Here is an 18428-nt window from a genome sequence, read left to right on the forward strand (position 1 = left end):
CAAGTCCCATTGAAATTCTTCCATACCACTCCTTTGTCGAATCCTACCACCAAATATCGCCGTTCCCACACTCAGATTGAACACAGGCTCCTCAGCCATCATCCCAACGGCTCGAACCACAAGTCGTGCCTTTCCCCTAGGCATCGTTACTCCCGTTGGAATGGCCTCCCTAAGGACCGTAGGAAGCTCTGGCCACACCGTCCACGCGCCGTGGGAAAACTGCCAATCGACCATGTCCGAGAATCTCAACACGGGCGAAGGCCCCATGGGACAGACCAGAGGCGTGGTACGCGTGCCTCGTTGCCCACGTGCATGGCCAGGCCTGTCCCTCGCCAATGGCACCAGATGGCTCAATGGTAGAACGTGGGCTTCCGTGGTGAACAACCGGCCCACACTACCACTACCCAATCGACTAGCTACAACCTCAGGACCGGTCAACCCCATATACCTGCAAGTGAAGCAAGATAAGCGATGGGAGGTCTTCATGAAGCGTTACAGGTAAGGCAGAGTTTCACTAAGGAAAAAGCTGTCCATACGGTCATCGTTGCGATGGCCAAGAACGTCGGCTAAAGACGCGTACCCGCATACGGCCTGAGCGGAGGGGAACCAAGTCGTACTACAGACTCCCTGTATTATCATGATACTAAGTATCATAATACTAGTCATGATACTTAGTAGCCTAAGTAATAGTATACATAGTATAATAGTATTATAATACTACGCATAAAATACTATACATTGTACATAGTCATAATACTATTATGTATATATAGGGAGAAGCGTATACCTGTAACAGGGATAGACTTCTTATTCCCCGTTTCAAAAACTATTTCCAAACGGCTAGGATTAGATGCCCTTCAAGCTTAGAATTAACATACATACATAATGAACTCGAAGAGTAAAATCACGTCAACAACATCCCATGACCAGATTTTACTACAATCCGACGAGCCTCAATCCTCAGTACTAAAGCTCAGTACCATACGCATCAGTCACAATAACGTGTCTCCCACAGAGAATGCATGCATGGAAACCAATACCATCACTATGTGAAATTTTTCCGAGCGAATTCCTCACCTTATTTCGTTTCTCCAAGTCGTTTGCCATCTTCTCCAATTTCCACTTATACGTCTCGTCCTCCACCCCACCACTGATTGCTGCACCCAGTTGAGAAAGGGTCTCCGCCAACTCTGGCCTGTTGATAAAATCCCCAATAAAAACAGCTTCGCTCCGCCGACATATAGTACCGCAAATTGAAGTCCCGGCCATAGGCTATCAGAGCCACTCTTCGTTCCTTTATATCCGCAACCTCAGGCAAGCCGCCCATGAAGTCCCAAAGTCGAGACCACATCCGAGCGATGGACGTCGCGTACGCTGACGGCCCTTGTATGGCATTCACGACTGACAATTAGAAACTATCACGATCGATATTGGAATATATGTTTCGTCTCCTCAGCTGAGCTCAATAGTTTGCTCCCCGATATGAAAGTTCACACGCTACTTGAAATATGAGTAGAGGAAAACCCAACGAGAATTTCCCCAAGTTTTTTTTTCGAAATTGGCAAATCCGCTCACACTGATGGACACCAATCGCTCCACGTACCTCCTCCCCAAAAACTCTGTAGTGGCGACACTTGTGTATGTGCTGGTGAATCTGTAGCTACATCGAAGGTCAGTTGCCCACCGGCTTGATAAGAACCTGTTCAACAAGAGCTCAAGTCGTTGATAACATCTCGGCTCTCGTACTAATGCCTTCGAAATGGTCCATAAAACGCTCATACAGTTCCACGTCACCAAAGAGGACATAAGCCTTCAACAGATACCTGGCAAAAGTCTATAGATGACCATATGATAGTACATACTCGAAGGAGAGGCGAAGGCGTTTCGTGGGGCTCGACGTTTCAAGCCCTATTTATTTTGAATTGTTATTAGACACATATGATGGATGAGATCAATAAGACGATCGGTCGCTCGAATGCGGAGTGAGCGAGCTCAACCGCTCCTCCTCGAAAGTCTCCTACATAAATTCCGTTTCCCTTTTATCGTACTAGAATAGTACTATTATAAACTATTGAAATTTCATATGTAAATAGACTAATCCTTCTGAAGAATACATATAGTCCAACATAGGTGATACCATGAACAACGAATGTCGTCCATCTGATTACTCATAATAGGAGTCATGCCCAGGCCCGGCGCCTGATGAGAGACTGTCCATCCACAGCCCTGTTGATATCGAGATCGTGGTAGGCATGAGCGCCGCTGGGCCAAGCCTCATATACCTAACCCAAGCATGAACCTAACAATATTGCGTGTGTATAGACCATACCATAAATGATCCAACGCCTTCCGAGCCGCCTCGTAGTACTTCCAATCGCCAGTAAGGAGACTCAAAGTGCCGAACTCTGCAAAAAACCAGTCTCCATCAAATCGGCCCAACTCCTCACCCATGATCCAACTGCCCGCTTCTGCTACAGAAATGCTCGTTGGTACTTCCTCATCATCAATGTCGATACCCTTAACTAGATTCACTCGAGCCGCCGGCAGATCTGTTGATGTATCAAAAGCCTTGTAGAGCCTGAATAAGTAGCACGGTAAGCGAACAGGGACGGGATCGTCATCATTTCCACCTATCCCCCAAGTCGATGGCTTTCCGTAGTAGATCGTCCTGGTAACCGGATGGTATGCCCATTCGCTTGGCATGAAGATGACCAGATAGAAGCCCACCGAGGACTCGTATATTCATTTCAAAGGCCGAGACCACCTATCATCAAAGGTCGCAGGTTCTATCCCGGCATGGTACATTTTTCCCACGTACCACATCGCGATCAAAAGTCACATTGTGTGATATAAAATCGACGGCCTCTCCAAAGTCTTCGAGCCTATCGAATAGCACAAGTGAATCCAACGAGTCGATGTATCTAAACATACACGTATAACAACTCGTTATTAACAAGCAGTAATAAACATAAACATATAACAACTCGTTATTAACAAGCAGTAATAAACATAAACATATAACAACTCGTTATTAACAAGCAGTAATAAACATAAACATATAACAACTCGTTATTAACAAGCAGTAATAAACATAAACATATAACAACTCGTTATTAACAAGCAGTAATAAACATAAACGTATAACAACTCGTTATTAACAAGCAGTAATAAACATAAACGTATAACAACTCGTTATTAACAAGCAGTAATAAACATAAACGTATAACAACTCGTTATTAACAAGCAGTAATAAACATAACCATATAACAACTCGTTATTAGCAAGCAGTAATAAACATAAACATATAACAACTCGTTATTAACAAGCAGTAATAAACATAAACATATAACAACTCGTTATTAACAAGCAGTAATAAACATAAACATATAACAAATCCCCCTCCCCCTTCCTACGTCATAGAAACATTAGCAATGATAAAGTCGAGATCGCCTCGTTCTCGAGCAATTCGCCCATCACAAGAGAGCGGCCGAAGCTCGTCATAAGGGAAGGCATATCTAACACATACAGAACGTAACTATTCAAGTCCGCCTAGTGCCTCCGTTATAACCTCATATAGTCTCCAAACGCGTGGGCATACATCTGTTCGATGAGATCCCTGAACAACGATAATCTATACCACTACAATTTCATCTCCTCACAAATCGCATGACGTGACCCTGTGTTCAGTTCAGAGCATTATACTGATAGTATTCGAGTGAGAAAGGAAGTCACCCACTACTACGTTCCATATAGACCACCTTTCCGTTCCGTCACCGGCTTTCCCACTACTACGCAGACTGCCAGGAGAAAATTATGCACATATGATAAAAAATTGAGGCCCATTCTATAGGAAATAGAAATACCACAACTCCCTCAACACAGATCTAGCTCCAGAAAGGCGCACTATCTGTTGATCTGCAAGGCACTATAATACTACACCCGGTCAAAACCTTATTCCTTCCCATTCATTGACGCTGACGATGGACGGTTCCTCGCATTCTTTGGCAAAGGCTCGTCCGAGTTAGATGCTATATCGCTATTTTCTAGAGCACCAAGTTCGACGTCGCCTCGCCCTTCATTGGACTCTTGTGTTGGAACCAACTTAGCCGTGGGGGGCGGGCTCTCCGGGTATCGGCTATAAATCCACACGCCTGCAGTTACCTGAACAGCATTGCCTCGCCGAAGGTGATTTGGAAAAGGAGTGGTATTACCAATACTAGAGAAAGGAATACTCCCAAGTCGATCGGATATCCGAACACTATAGATGAGGTTATTGCTACCGTCCACACTTGAATTGCTGCTGCTATTGACTTCAGTATCGAGTTCAGATGCTTTAGGAAGAAGCCTAAGGGACGCCCATCCTCCGGCCCATCTGTATCTACCCTTGCCCTACTACCCGTCATAACTCCCGTTATAGCGGCGTTGAAAATAATCGCCAAAATATTCCAAGAAAGTATTGGTTTGAGATTCTCGGATGAAAATGCAGTGATGAGGCCCCAACCTGAGCCTCTTAGCATCAACCCCAGAGCGTTGCAAGCCATAGAGACTATATACCTGCGGAATGAGTTCTCTTACTGCTACGTCAATCTAGCTTACATGAACATATTCTGCACATTTGGGCTCGCTGTGTCCTGACCCTTTAGGAGTTTCTCATTGTAAACCCCGGCAAAACTAGAGAGCATCACGAGCAGGAGCACTAGGAGGTAATCCCATATAGAGTGACCACCTTCGAAACCATGCAAGAACACTTTGTACCTGACCACCATTTTGGCACTCAACGACAGCAGCAGAATGCGATTACTCTTTCATCATGGCTCCTATGGTGATAATAAGAAGGGAAAACCATTGCATTTTACTAACGGGTTTGTCCAGCAATGTAACGCAGAGGACCGCGGTGACCACCAACTTGGCCTGTAGTAGAACATAGTATGTCGCTGGGTCAAAGGTGGACATCGACACGAATGTGAGGTTGTTGTAAATGGCATAAAGCCCAGCTGGGACCAGATAGAGGCCAGCTAGCTTCTTGTGGACCACCATTTGACGTACAAGGTCAGCGAGATTGCCCTCAGCACGAACGAATAAGAAAACAGTTATGAGCATCTTGCAGAAATCCTGCAAGAAAACAACAGTAGTGTAGTTGTATTCGATGCCCCTCTTCGCAGCTAGATGGACTAGAATGCTTTGAGAGGTCCATACGATGATGTAGCCTATGAACAAGCCGAACTTAAAGGGAGTATCAAGGCCAAGCAGCATATTGGAGTGGGTAACAAAATGGTAGCTGAGACCAACAAACCTCATCAAAGTGTCCACTCTCCGCGATGCCTTGCTTTGGATTTCCCTATGAATTTCTAAAGGAACGGTATGAGGGAATAATACCGTACTCCCGAGAATTGATATTTGAGATTCGATTGTTGCCCACCGCCGACGCCGCCGTAACGAGTATAGCACCATTGTGTGCAGGAGCATAGTGCGGAGCTAGAGTCCGTTAACATCACGCTCTGATCGATATTGGTACCCGTTCATACTAGTCCACTTGTTAGGTTAATATTGGACAGTTACGGAGAACGTCTTCGGGTGAGACTGAGGTGATGGTCAATTTTCGAAAAGGTCACTAAAGTGACTATTTTGGACTCTTTTTCGACCTAAAATCCGCCCAGATGCGATGGGAAAGAACATCACTGTGACTCGCGGTCGTGAAATATTGATGAGATTGGACTATATTAGAATCAGCTGAGTTTTTAAGTGCACCGCTCTCAGTACAAGTCGTTCCGTTGACATATCGCTACGCCATTGTAATCGATTTGAATTGAATGGTTTTGGTCGCGTCTTCCATCGGATGGTGTGTTGACACTGGCCGTGCGAGGAAGCCATCATGAGCATCTCCATGCCTCTACCTTGAACTATTCGACAACTTGCGATCGTAGTAGTCCTTCTCTACTGTAGCCTTATTTTGTGCGGTATAGACAATGATAACGGCGTGCTTAGGTCCAGATGAAATCTCTGGTTCCCCCATAGACAACCGATGACACATATATCTTCTTATCTCGCGCATAGAGCTCACGCCGTTTTACATTGGCAGCCGTCACTCTGGCCTGCCCGGTTCCGCGCTCATCTTATAACAGTGTGAATTGCTCTCGTCTAAGTCGGCTCTTTGAGAGTCTCACTACTGAATTGCCTTATCAGTCTCCTCAGGCATGTAGCAACGCTCGAGTGAGATATCACCGTGATCACCCTCAGGATTGCTTTTTCCGTCCTCCTCTTGCTGTTGCTATCAGTACATGTCCTGCGACTCGGCCGCCACCCTACTCTCCTTGTTAGATGGTTTGACGTCCTCCAATGCTGACCTGAGGAGGTCTGCTGAAGGAACCTTAGCCGAACGAGAAACCCTACCTGGCTTTCAAACGACTCTTTGCCGCCTTGCCGTAGATCCATCACAGTCCGTCCCAATGAGGCAGTTGTCGTTGACCATAGTCAAGCGTAACGTGAGAAGTCGTTGGACCGAACTTACAGTGGACGAGCAGAACGAGGTTCGATCAGTGTTGGCTGAGGACCTCTTTGAGCCCAACAGTACGGTGCGAAAACTCGTGCACGCATGCGCAGCCCAGTGTGCCGCCCAGACCTCGTTGCAAGGGTGGGAGCCTGTCCTGGATAGAGTAGTGCAGACCATGCAGGACCCGACTGCTCAAGGAGAACGTCGGTCAATTTGCTTTGACATGCTGCAGGTTTTCCAGGACGAGGCCGGTCCGGAGGTCGCTGGTCATCTGTTGCATCTGGAGGGCTCTCTGCGCGCCTTAGCGATGGATACTAACATTCCCCTTGTCGCTAGGTGGAAGGCTCTTGACCTCTTCAGCACCTCAGCGGCCATTGTGGCCGAACAGGCTACTTCCAAAGCTCAGCGCAATGAGTTGGCAGTTGGTATGCTGAAGGGATGGCTTCCAGTAGTGGAGGGAATGGCCAGAAGTGGAGATGTTCTGGCAGTGCTAGCAGCAGTTCGGGCGGTCAGCAAGCTTCTGCAAAGACTGGGTTCAGCGATGAAGCCGATGCTCGAGGCCGTGATGGAGCCTGTATGTGAGTTCATTCGTGGTGGACAGGTCCAGTACGTCAATTTGGTGGTCAATTCAGAGGAGGGTGGTATTGACGAGGAAGAAGACGGTGGTCCGACTACTTTACTTGTCCAGTTTTGTGAATTGTTGTCTTCCGTGGTCTCAAAGGCGAAGCTCAGGCCTATCGTTAAAGGCAAGACTGCGGCAATCCTCGAGCTGTTGGCCCCTTACTGCCAAGTGACTGAGAGTCAGATGGCTGAGTGGTCCGACGACCCGGCGACGTTCCTGGCCAACGAGGATGACGATTTCGCAGCTCTAACTGTTCGCCTGTCTGCGGAGGGTATGGCAGCTGAGATGATTGAGTCGTTCAGTAGCGAAGCCTTCAAGGCCATCATAGACGTGGCTACTGGCTTGGTCACAGCCGGAGCCGCGTCTACGGCTAATCCTTACTCTTGGAAGAAAACTGAGGTTGGTCTGCTGATGACTGGCTGGGCGTGTGAGGCGATCAATCACCATGGGGAACAGAAGAAACCCATTGGGCAAGTCGACAACCTCGTCAAGGTCGCTGCTGGGATCGTTGGTCAGGAAGATTCTCCACCATTCTTGCGGCTGCGCGGACTTGCTCTACTGGCCAAGATATGCGAGTATATGAAGGCCAGCTTCACGGCTGACTGCTACACAATTTTACAGCATAGTCTTGAGGCGATGCAGGCTAAGAATCACATCTGTCTACGTCTCATCGCTACTCGGGCGTTTTGTAAATACCTGAAGATATGCGCTCCTCAGAGACCAGAAGAGTGCAATGCACTACTCCTGAGTGGCGGCGGCTTCCAGTCCATAGGCAGCCTTATGAACTGGTCTGGTGAAGGTCTGGCTGATGAGTCAATGCACTTGTGTATCGAGGCCCTCACTTCGATAACGCGGTACTCTCCTAAGAGCATCGTGGCTGTTGGTGACGATTTCCTAGGTCTCACTATGAGCCTCTGGGACAGGGCTGCTATGGACCCGTTGGTCCACTTGCAGGTCCTGGACCTGCTCTCGTGTGCCTGTGGAGTGGATAGGAGCCTTCTGGGCAAGGTGTCTTCTACTGTGACCCCTAAGATCCGCCAGTGTTTGTCGAATCCTGACGAATACGAAAGTCACACCGTGGGGAGCTCTATTGAATTGCTGTCCATCCTGCTGAAGCGGTCCTCAGTGCCTTACCCTGAGGATATGTGGTTGTGTGTGCAGCAGTTGCTGAGTCTCTGTCTGCACACCACTGACGCTCCTCTTATTCAGAACGCCTGTGACACATTGCTCTACGTCGTGCGGAGGGCCCCTATGGGCCAGCTGGAGCAGGCCAAGACTAGGGTACTCTCTACTCTGGAGAGGCTTCTCGATGCTAACGAGTTGGATGACTCAGCTGCGATGTTCGCGGGCCCACTGATCACTTGTGTGGTCGAGCGTATGGGCTCTGCTCTCGGGCCACAGTTCATGCAGGCTATGCTACAGAGGCTCCTAGCGGCCAGGGCTCAGCATCTGGTGCAGTCCCTTCTGGTCGTCTTTGCTCGATTGGCCCATGCAAATCCGGTTGGTGTGGTTGACACCATGGCTGGCTTCAGCGTGCCTCTTGAGGGGAAGGCAGCTACTGGTTTAGAGGCTCTGATGGCTATGTGGTGTGTTACTGCTCCCAAGGTGGCGGCCCGAGACTCGAGGACGATCCTCTTCACGGCCCTTATCAAACTTATTGACAGTCGTGCACCTGCCCTGTTGGGTGTTAGGACCAGGACGCCCCTCCCGGTGAGGCTGATCGAGGTCCTCACTGCTGGTCTGGAGTACGAGGTGAAGCGGGACAGACAGAGGTCCCATGTGAGGGGCGCCACTCTCCTCAACGATAATGGGCATATGGGCGGTAGTGAGGATGATGATGAGGAGGACGACGAGGAGGAGATCAGTGAGGAAGACGCTTACAACGAGATCCTTGGCCAGCTGGAAGACTATGCTGGTGATAGTGATTCGGAAGATGATATGGATGAGGAGGACGAGGAGATCCGTGATCCTCTACTGGAAGGGGTTGTACTAAAGATGGCCATATTGGAGGCCTTCCGAAGGTGGGAGGCTGAGAGTCACCCATGGTTCGCGGAGTGCCCGGCTGAGGTGAAGGAGAGGCTGAGTAAGGCGATCCCTAAGGCGGTCCAACAGCTCAAGGAAAGTGGCGGCCAGGCCTAATGTGGTGGTCACTGAACTGTACTTATACATATGTACTCAATGAGAATCATATAGACCTAGCATTATCTCGTGTACGTTTCTCGCTGTTGTGAATATCGTGTTTGAAGGCGATGGATGTTCACCGACTTGCTGTCAGCAGTGGAGGGATGTTGGGAGTAGTTGTTTGTTCTGTCTGATATGGCTCGGAAGCGAACTCTGGAGGATGTGATTGACCTCACGAGTACCACCCCTGACCGTTGCAGTCGGGCCTCCAGCCATGCAGAGGTAAGTGACATGAGAGCCTCCTCAGCAGTGGTGTGTCACAGGTCATTAAGCACGTACGAATTGACAAGGTCGCAGTTGCAGAGAGTACTTTTCATAAGCTGATGCAGGCTGCCCAAAAACTACCCACATCGACTTCTAAGGAGACGAAGACCATGGCTGCTAGCAGGCCCCTGCCAGAGCCCAGGTTAGTACCTTCACGTTTATAGGAGAGAACGCTGGTGGCAGATGCAAGTACTGTGGCGAGCGCAGTGTGTCCCTCAATGACCCCTGGGTGCGGTCCTTCACCGACTGCAGTGCCTGTGGGGGCAGTGTGTGTAATATATGCTCTAATTTCCTCAGGGAGGTGCCCTTGAATAGTGGGTAGGAGGAAGAGGATACAGCGAAAGGCATCTCGGTCGGTCTCGTGGTTCAGGCTGGTGGTGTGTGCGGAATGCATTAGTACAATAGAGATGCCTCGAAGCTCAAGTGGGGCCTCGTCGAGCAGTGGCAGTAGCAGTTCGTGTGGGGCCTGTTGTTGAGGAACATGCCGTTTCCCTTTGTGGATACACTATGGTCGTTGTGTTCTCCGGAGGGGCGTGGAGTTGTCGTTACAGCGCTTCTTTTTAACTATGTCGTCCTCGCCAGGATCGGCAGTTACGCAATTGAACCTGCCTTCTTTCGAGATGGCCAAGGCCCTAGCCTTGGGGTCGGCCCTGATGGATGGTCTCGAACAGGAGAAGGTAGACCATACCCCTTGGCTCACGATGCTCGATCAGCAATTCATGGAGGATAATCCTGTAGAAGGCGGCCAGTCAGGTGAAGGGCTTGTCCCCCCAGTGGATGGCACGGCGGACATACCAGCATCGGCCCCAGAGGAGCCCGAGTCCTTTCCATTGGCCGTGTGTCAGGCGAAGCGGAAGCCAGCGGAGTTGACATATGTAGAGAGGCTCGTGCCCAAGTCGATACGTCGGGCGGTGAAGCCTGACGATGTATCGGCTCGATGGACCTTCCTTGACAACCGCCTGTGTGTGGAGCTCACGAACAAGCTCTTCGGAGACGATAGGATCCTCTATGTATCCGCGGATGTGGAGCCCCATCCTCAGCCCATGGGGATGGTAGGGCCTCGGAGCGTGGACTGTCTACCACTATTCGCTGAAGCCGATGAGCTCTTACTGCGATCAAAGGAACTGCGACTACTGCTCGCGATGGTGTGTCGGGAGAGCCCATGTCATCTGGGGGAAATAGTAATGACGCTGGGGGATGGGTCTGATAAGAAGACGGCTGATCGAGAGGAGAAAAAGAAGACTACTCCTAGGTCGAGGAAACGGCAAAGGTCTCCGCCCAGACGTTCAAGGGCTGATGACGAGGACGACGACGACGAGTGGGATCTTGACAGCGACACCTCGGAGTACTTAGATGAACCCCGAGGGGCTTCAGTGAATTCAAGAAGTCTACCTAAGAGACTCTCCCGGAGGCCACCGAAGCGGCTGGGCATTGACGATGATACAGTCAGTGACTATACGTCTGACTTGGATCAAAGGTCTGCGGTGAGGGGCACCAGTAGGGCTATTCCGATGAAAAATAACCATTCGGTCAAGCGGAGCGGAGGCGGCAGCCGAGATGGGAGGAAAGCGAGGACTTTCAAGCGCCGTAGTAAGCAGTCTGAAGTAGAAGATTCTGAGGCTGATGACAGTACCGTGCCCGACGAGGTCGTCATGGCCGCGGCTCGGGCCAGGCGGATGCGGGCATCAGCGGACATCTGGCCCCCAGGTGTCCGGCCCGTGGGCACCAGACGACTCCTCTGCATGGTTCGGGGTGAGGTTGTGTATGGGCAGCGATGAGGAGACTATTGTGATTTTGAAATATTATTGAGATAACGGTTGGGTTATCATCTACCATTCCTCGTAGATTAATGATTACTATCTACCACTTGCTGAGTTGTTACCTTCTGGGTACTCGTGGTCATTTGATAGCTATTGATTCACTTGAAATGACCGCTTTTTTCTTCGTCCTCTCCCTCGTCAGCATACTTCTAACCAGGGGATACTTTTGGCTCAAAGTCCCAGGTAGGCTCATGGGGCTACTTGCAGTATGTCAGCCTTGTATCTCAGATGATATGATGCTTCGAATGCTACAGCACCGTCAAGGCGGGGAGTCCCAGGGCGAGCCGATCCCTTTGGACTCTCTGGAGCCCAAGCGTGAGTTCAGAGCCTTTTCTTGTCACGAGTAAGACTCTTGGTAGGTGCTCCTCCCCAGCCCATAGCCCCTCGTACGTGGGACGGCGATGATGATTTTTTCGACCAGCCGATGCGATCGGATATCTTTGATGAAATGGAAAGAGGATTTAGAATGCTACGAAGACCACGACCGATATTTGACGACAGTAGCCGCCTCGTCTGCAGTAGGCGGCCTTATGGTACTTCAGGAGGTGATGGCCCTTTTGGTTTCAACCGTATTGCTAGCGGTGGGCCAGCGAAGATCTCTGAGACCTCAAGCAGTGTTGAAAGCCATGAGACGTATGTCAATGATGGACAGCACAAGGTGAAGGGGTTTTTATAGTACTCGGAGGTTCATTCTCGTTGTCAGCCTCGTCATACGGCTACTGTGGTTGGCAGTAGTCAGGCACTACATGGAGATGACCCTAAGCACCTCTCTGGAGATGCTGCTGCTGTGAAGTGCAAGAACGGTACGCCCTATGAGGTGGAGTCGATCAGCAGGGCGTTATTTCAGGCAAGTGCGTTACTGTCCATGCCATGCTAGAGCCTAAGTCCGGTGAAAGGGTTTTGGGTCAGAAGTAGACACCCGAAGGAGTAATCTTACTATGGTATGCATGTCCGTGTGACGAGTGGAACCTTAGTGTCGAGTTGAAGTATCTTACTCTTAATGGTTCATCTCTTAGTAGTGTTGTCCTGTCATCATGCTCGGTCGTCGTAGAGGCCCCACAGGTACAGCCAGAAGGTCTTCAGGGAACAACAACAGCGTACATTAGGCCAGCCGGAGCAATGGGGCACGGATGTGTGTGGCTATTTAGAATGCTCATAAGACCTGGAAGGAGACCATGTCTGAGTCGGAGGACTCTGATATCGGCGACTTGGCTTCTGCAGTGGCCGATGCCAGGAAGAGGGAAACCACAGTGAAGCGAGCCTCACAGTATGACGATGATACGAGGTCAGTCTTCAGACTCTAGGGCCACGGGGTAACGGTCAGTTTGGTTGTCAGTTCGGAGTCTAGTGACATGCGTATTATGAGCGATAGTGAGGACAAGCAGCCCAAGGGCGGTGAAACGGTGAAGTCAGCTAAGAAAAGAGGGGAGACACCTAAAACGGAAGTAAGCGGAGCGGTAGTAGTCTTGAGACTACTGGTTCTTGAGAAACGTATTATTGTCAAATCTAGAGTCGTGGAAAGGGTCCAGGAAAGCTGAGAGAGACTAAGCGGAAAGATGGTAGCAGCTCCATGGCGCGTTCCAAGCCGAAGAGGCGCAAGAGGTGAGCAGTCTGGGGTGAGTGAATGCTGGCCGGTCGGGCTAGCGGAGCGAAGTTTTTTTACGTGATGGGAAATGATGAAGGTATGCGTGGATGGACTCGGATGAGAGTAGCATAACAGAGAGTAGTAATTCCTCTGACGAGAGCTCATCGTCCAGTGAGGACGATAAGAACAGAGGCGAGTATAATAGATCGGCTTCCTTGTCTCCTACTACTGCTGAGGTAAGCGCAGGTATCGTATATCAGTGAGCTAATTATGTCAAATCACAAGCAGTGAAAGTCGTGGAGTCCTTTCAATCAGTCATACTCCTTAGCGACCGAGACTAACGGAGAAGGCCTTGGAGGAGGGAAGGAAGATCGCGGCTCGCATAAATATTGTCCGAAACCAAGACGAGTTCTGGCAGGTAGTAGTAATGATCGGTCATTATCCTTCTTTTGACGCTTCGCCTCAGTTCGTCGAGGAGCTGGACCCTAAGGTGCCCATGCACCAAGGAGGCTCCTTGCCCGGCTCTGCAATGGCCGCTGCTGTTCATCGGCTCACGGGGTTTGTTTACCAGTACTACCACACCCCACAGGAGATGCTCTCACTGGTCAAGAGCCGTAGTTTGAGGAAGCTCACGGACATTGTCAAGACTGGCATCAAGCGGTGAGTTCTATTGAAAGCCTCGATCTAGCTCATGAGCCGCTCTCAGGTTCTCCCACATTTCGATCCAGATTTCTAATCTAGACTTAACTACTATCATCGTATCAGTGGCCAAGTTAGGTGTCCACTGTGATAAGCTCAGCAACGCCAACAACGCTATGGCAACGAGCTCACAGAAGCAAGGACTGTGAGTTGCCCAGGAGGCCCCCTCCCCCTGCGGAATGTATCCGATCAGATCGTCAAACGCGTCGGGGACGCCGGCCAATTCGAAAACTCAAATGGAGGTCCCTGTCATCTTCGGGGCCGAGGTTGTCCTGGCCCTAGCGGGGGAAGCTCGACGGAGAGGGCCGGATGCTTTCTTGCAAGCTGGGCTTAGTCAACTTTGTGATCTGTGTTGGGGTGAGAGGAGGAGTTGCAACTGTTGTGGTATGTCTTGGTGTTCTAGGTATAGCCAAAGCATTGCAGTGCTGCTGTAACTGTTCACATGAGCGGCAGAATGCTCTGGAGTTCATACAGTAGGCTAAGACCTATTGTCTATAATAGGGATCTTGCTCACTACCAGACACGGCCGTAAGGATCTCGACTCCTTCTACTGTGCCATCGCTGATACGTTGTATCGATCGGACATGGACAGGTAGTGAGATGATCACTGCGTGGCATGAGGGACTCCTTTGTTATCATCAGTTTAACTATACCTGACATCACCAACATATGTATGGGCTTCTCCCTAGCCCGGTCTATGGGGATAGTGTCCACTGAGAAGAGCACTCTATCACGTCCTGGCACTATGGAAACGGACGAAGCCAAGGACCCGCCGGCTTACGTCCTCATGGCTAAAGGCATTCTCCCGCAAGTGAGTCGGACCGTGGGGTTCATAGGGAATTATTATAGTCTCGGTCAGTTGCGGGACAGACTGAGCTATCGGCCTCACGCTGTGAACGCGTTGGGTGCGCCTCCCCTATCTGGGGAGCCCCCTGCTCCTGCCTGGCAACGGACTGGACAGTAAGCCACGTGGTGATGCTGGCTGCCTTGATCAGAAAGGAGGTTTTAGGTTCCGTTTGAACCCTCAGCAGACATGCGACATCACTTGCAATCTTGCGCAGATGGACATATACGATGAACAAGTTTATAATCTCATCGGGCAAATGGCGATATTGCCACGACTGAGGTATTGGCTTTAACTCGTCAAGGTGCGGGAAATGTTGCTCCAGGGAATTCGGCGTTCACCAGCTGCGCAGATTGAGAGATGCCTTCGACCTCGTCCGACATGACGGTGATTATGAGCTGTTGAAAGCCATGCGGCAGAGAATAGGAGGTGGGCGGCGGTCACGGCTCGGGACGGGACGGCGGCTTATTGTTGTGATAGGCGCGAGCCAACCCCATGGGGGGAGGAGGACGGGTGCGGTGATACACTCGGAGACGGTACGGTATATCAATCAGAGAGAGTTTATGCGGAGAGTACAGCCTCAGCCCAACTCCTAGTTCCATCATTTATACTACTGTTGACAGTTTCGGCGACTTCAGGGGTCTGTGTTCATGAGTAGGGTGGCAAGTGGGAGAGAGGCATTCAAAAATACGACTCAATCGCATCAGAGATTGTACGGGCAATATGCCCGAAAGTGTCTAGGTTTGGTTTCGAGTGAAGCCGCCGCCGTCGTAGACCGACTGAACTGAGATATTTGGAACGGTTTCTGACGGCTGTCGTATCCTCGTGATTGACGACCTATACAGTGGGAGGAGGCCGATGCCCCCCCGGTCGGCATTATGTGGCTGCATTGCCCGTCGGGGCTGGATGATGGCGATGTGGCGTGGTATTGGCTGGGAGGACACGGCTCTGTCCACGGCTGCTTCTAGCCGGCCTCCCCATCCCCAAGGTCACGGTCGGCCGCCATGACGGTTGGAGCTGATCAGCTGGGTAGCGGGGACATCTTCAAAGACGGGGGCCGACCGGTAACGGCGCTCAACATAATGGGAAGAAGTCAGAATGATTCTGTTCCCCCACCAACTGCCATTACTGATCTTCATCAACTCCCTCATCATTGTTGTGTTCTCTTTGTCAATATACGGCTGGTCGTCGTGTTGCTTCACAGTGATGGCCTTCCGTGTCCGGCATCGAGCCTTCACAGCATGGGCGCGCCGCCAGTACCATGAGCTAGTACCTGCCCCTGCTCGTAAAGTGATCACTATCTTCAGCTGCATGTCAGTGGGATTCGTATTGACGCATGATGGGGTAGGCAGTCACTCCTCAGCATCGGAAGTTACCTTTCTAGATCCCGATGGTCACAAAGATCTACCACCAGCTAGCCCTGCCTGAGGCAACGTCGGAATTCATCGACCCACTGCCGGCTGAGGCTACGCTCGAGCGGTGGCAGAAGGTTACACTTATGCTCCTAGGGTGAACCTTCAGTGTTGTCTTAGGAGCGGCAACTAGAAGCACTTGACATGGCGACTGCTAGTGCTGATGATGTGGCCAATATCATCTACGGCCGAGGTCCCCTGCTGCTCATTTACACGTTTCTCATGGCACGCTTCAGGGAGTGTGGCGAGCGATGAGCGAGTAACCGCAGATGAGGCGAGGAAGTACTTTGACCAATACGGGCCAGCTCGATGGACAGAGGAAGTAGGTCGACCATCACAGCTTGTCCTCGATGGCTCCTTGCTCAGGCGCTCGAGGAGTGTATCAGGCTAGCACCTCTTATAGTAGTTGTGAACCCCCATGCAGAGGGGCAGGCCTCGGCTACGGCCAAGTGGTCCCGGCAGCTACTATCGCGGAAATGTGACTTGACCTGTGTGTCTTCCACGGAAGAGCTCGAGGGCGATCATGAACGCTCGAGAGAGGACGCAACGCTCCTCATAGTGTACCCCCGGAATGACGCTGAGGCAGTCAAAGTACACTGCCTCTAGTACAACACAGCGGGGTTGACAACTTTGATCAGGCCGTGAAGGTGTTCCCTGGACGTCGATTAATCTATGTTGGCGAGGGCCCGGGAGGTTTCTGTGCCGACCCGCACTTTTTCGAGGAGGTTTTCCTTCACTGGAAAGTGGTCCGAAAGTTGGACCTAGGCCATCAGCTCAATGGCCAGAAGGCGTTTTCGAAGCTCTATGTAGGGACGCAGAGACTTAGTCTGTTACTCCCGAAATTCAGATGCTTGAACGACGTGTATCCCCTGACGCTCGATGATTCCCATGAAGTGGAGACGTTTCCGATCATATATCTGTCTTTGCCTTGGACAGTCGCCGAATGCTCTTTATGTAAGTAGTGCCTTCACGGATATTCCCCTTGTTCTCACTATGGCCCGCTCAGCGTTTAGTGAAGGCTCAAAGCACTACTAGCTACGATCAAGGAGCCTTCCTTTGGTATGGACCTATTGTGCTCTGAGGGATTGAAGCAGATTGCGGAGGCTATCGACGAGGATGCCTCTACGCCCAGCTCCATCTCGTGCAAAGCCATGAGGGGCCAATCGCATAAGGGTACCCATGCACACCTTTTCCCGTGTAACCTGGGCAAGCGAACACACAAGTATGACAATGTTTGTCTCCGGATTGGCTTTGTCAATCGTGTCAATACCATTGACATTGTTCAACAATTTCAATAGTATTGGTACAATAGAGTCGCTATTATCAATACTATATTCCTCGTCAATTCGACAATAAATATTCGATCAGGGTTGCAAAAGTATCCCATCCAAGAATCACACTGTCAAAAACAAGACTATGATTGCCATTTACATTACATCCAAGATGGACAAAATACGTTCTAGTTTCACAACGTGATTCAAACACGGCCTCCACGCCAGAGTTGAGATAACGCGAAACATCTTTCAGTAAGGCTGGGTCTCGATGGGTCCAGTACTCGAGCTTTTGTGATCTCAGCGATTAGACTGTCTCTCGCTGCTACCAGCCGACCCGGCATCTCGGGGATTCCACTGTCGCGTCAAATCTGTTTTCCCTTGACTCAACCCAAAGCGCCTCTATCCAGACAGCATCATTCAAGCTACGTCACACCGTCATGTACACCTCCGTTACTGCACTCTGGTGGTGGGTCCTCGAGTCCCCTGGGCGTGGGTACGCTGTTTCTGAATACCTCACTTAGATTGGGTAAGGAGACGCCAGCGAGGCCGCTAGGCTCATGGTCTTGAAGGAGATCGAATCCGTCAGGGGTCATGGCACCCGACAAGAGGTCTACATTGGGCCCCGGGGCCTCATTGAAAATCACATTGTGGTAAATTCCCAGTCCATCATAGTCGCTTGGAGTGCCAGTTGCTGTCCCCGGAGTCGTAGCGGCTGTTGACTGAAACGTGCTTCCAGTACCTATCCTAGCCCTCAGGGCCTCCCCAGTGACCTGTGCAATAGGTGCTGTGCTGGGCAAAATCCATCAGTGACTCACTCGTCTCTCCGTAAGTAGCTCATTGAAGTCAGTGTTGTCCCCAACGGGGGAAGGCATGGGGGCTGCCGGACTGGCGATAACAGATACCAGTTAGCAAAAGTCTTATCTACCTTACTTGATGAGACTCTCAACGCCATTGTCGACTCTATTGGACAAGGCAGCTTCCCCGATGTCGAAGTCCCCATCAGGCGGAGCGTTGCGGCGGCGTCCATCAGTGATGGCCACAGCATTAGTTGTAGTCGGGGTAACTGGTGGAGGGCAGGAGCCGACCTACATACAGCGTTGCCCATATCTTCATAGCTGTTCAGTGACCTCACCTGTTCCGTCCATTTCCAATCCACACTAACTCCGTTACTAACGATCGGGCCATTCTCGGTCTCGATGATCTCCGGCGGGCCCCAACTGACTGACCTGCAGCGGGC

At 50.7% G+C, this 18428-nt stretch overlaps 5 protein-coding genes across 5 annotated transcripts; 4 read left to right on the forward strand and 1 right to left on the reverse strand.

Annotated features, from left to right (window-relative positions):
* Positions 1-492: 492 nt before the first annotated feature.
* Pmar_PMAR023282 (Mannosyl-oligosaccharide 1,2-alpha-mannosidase IA, putative) lies at positions 493-5253 on the reverse strand (the record flags this gene model as incomplete). Its single annotated transcript, XM_002783116.1, has 17 exons — positions 493-591; positions 1078-1195; positions 1248-1401; positions 1604-1699; positions 1747-1823; positions 2169-2282; positions 2330-2405; positions 2448-2578; positions 2631-2764; positions 2819-2921; positions 3414-3515; positions 3569-3616; positions 3980-4161; positions 4212-4345; positions 4397-4554; positions 4597-4755; positions 4802-5253. 17 exons carry the CDS (start codon positions 5251-5253, stop codon positions 493-495), a joined length of 2337 nt encoding a protein of 778 aa, XP_002783162.1.
* Positions 5254-6269: 1016 nt separating this feature from the next.
* Positions 6270-9310, forward strand: Pmar_PMAR023283 (hypothetical protein). The gene has a single exon (XM_002783117.1). The coding sequence runs from the start codon at positions 6279-6281 to the stop codon at positions 9249-9251; it is 2973 nt and encodes a 990-aa protein (XP_002783163.1). The 5' UTR covers positions 6270-6278; the 3' UTR covers positions 9252-9310.
* A 118-nt stretch (positions 9311-9428) lies between these two features.
* Pmar_PMAR023284 (hypothetical protein) lies at positions 9429-10008 on the forward strand (the record flags this gene model as incomplete). Its single annotated transcript, XM_002783118.1, has 4 exons — positions 9429-9515; positions 9557-9699; positions 9741-9875; positions 9963-10008. The coding sequence occupies 4 exons, from the start codon at positions 9429-9431 to the stop codon at positions 10006-10008; spliced, it is 411 nt and encodes a 136-aa protein (XP_002783164.1).
* A 115-nt stretch (positions 10009-10123) lies between these two features.
* Positions 10124-11335, forward strand: Pmar_PMAR023285 (hypothetical protein; the record flags this gene model as incomplete). The annotated part of the gene is made up of 1 exon (XM_002783119.1): positions 10124-11335. One exon carries the CDS (start codon positions 10124-10126, stop codon positions 11333-11335), a length of 1212 nt encoding a protein of 403 aa, XP_002783165.1.
* A 149-nt stretch (positions 11336-11484) lies between these two features.
* On the forward strand, positions 11485-16800 carry Pmar_PMAR023286 (hypothetical protein; the record flags this gene model as incomplete). The annotated part of the gene is made up of 28 exons (XM_002783120.1): positions 11485-11560; positions 11606-11692; positions 11737-11877; positions 11920-12035; positions 12081-12180; positions 12225-12288; positions 12352-12439; positions 12526-12662; positions 12714-12822; positions 12888-12979; positions 13060-13198; positions 13291-13380; positions 13429-13622; positions 13669-13806; positions 13855-14018; positions 14065-14134; positions 14182-14253; positions 14304-14472; positions 14521-14621; positions 14671-14787; positions 14831-14934; positions 15710-15849; positions 15890-15994; positions 16038-16110; positions 16154-16239; positions 16284-16508; positions 16556-16723; positions 16765-16800. The coding sequence occupies 28 exons, from the start codon at positions 11485-11487 to the stop codon at positions 16798-16800; spliced, it is 3201 nt and encodes a 1066-aa protein (XP_002783166.1).
* Positions 16801-18428: the final 1628 nt, after the last annotated feature.

This window comes from Perkinsus marinus (assembly GCF_000006405.1).
Source record: "Perkinsus marinus ATCC 50983 genomic scaffold scf_1104296937140, whole genome shotgun sequence".
NCBI classification, from domain to species: domain Eukaryota; phylum Perkinsozoa; order Perkinsida; family Perkinsidae; genus Perkinsus; species Perkinsus marinus.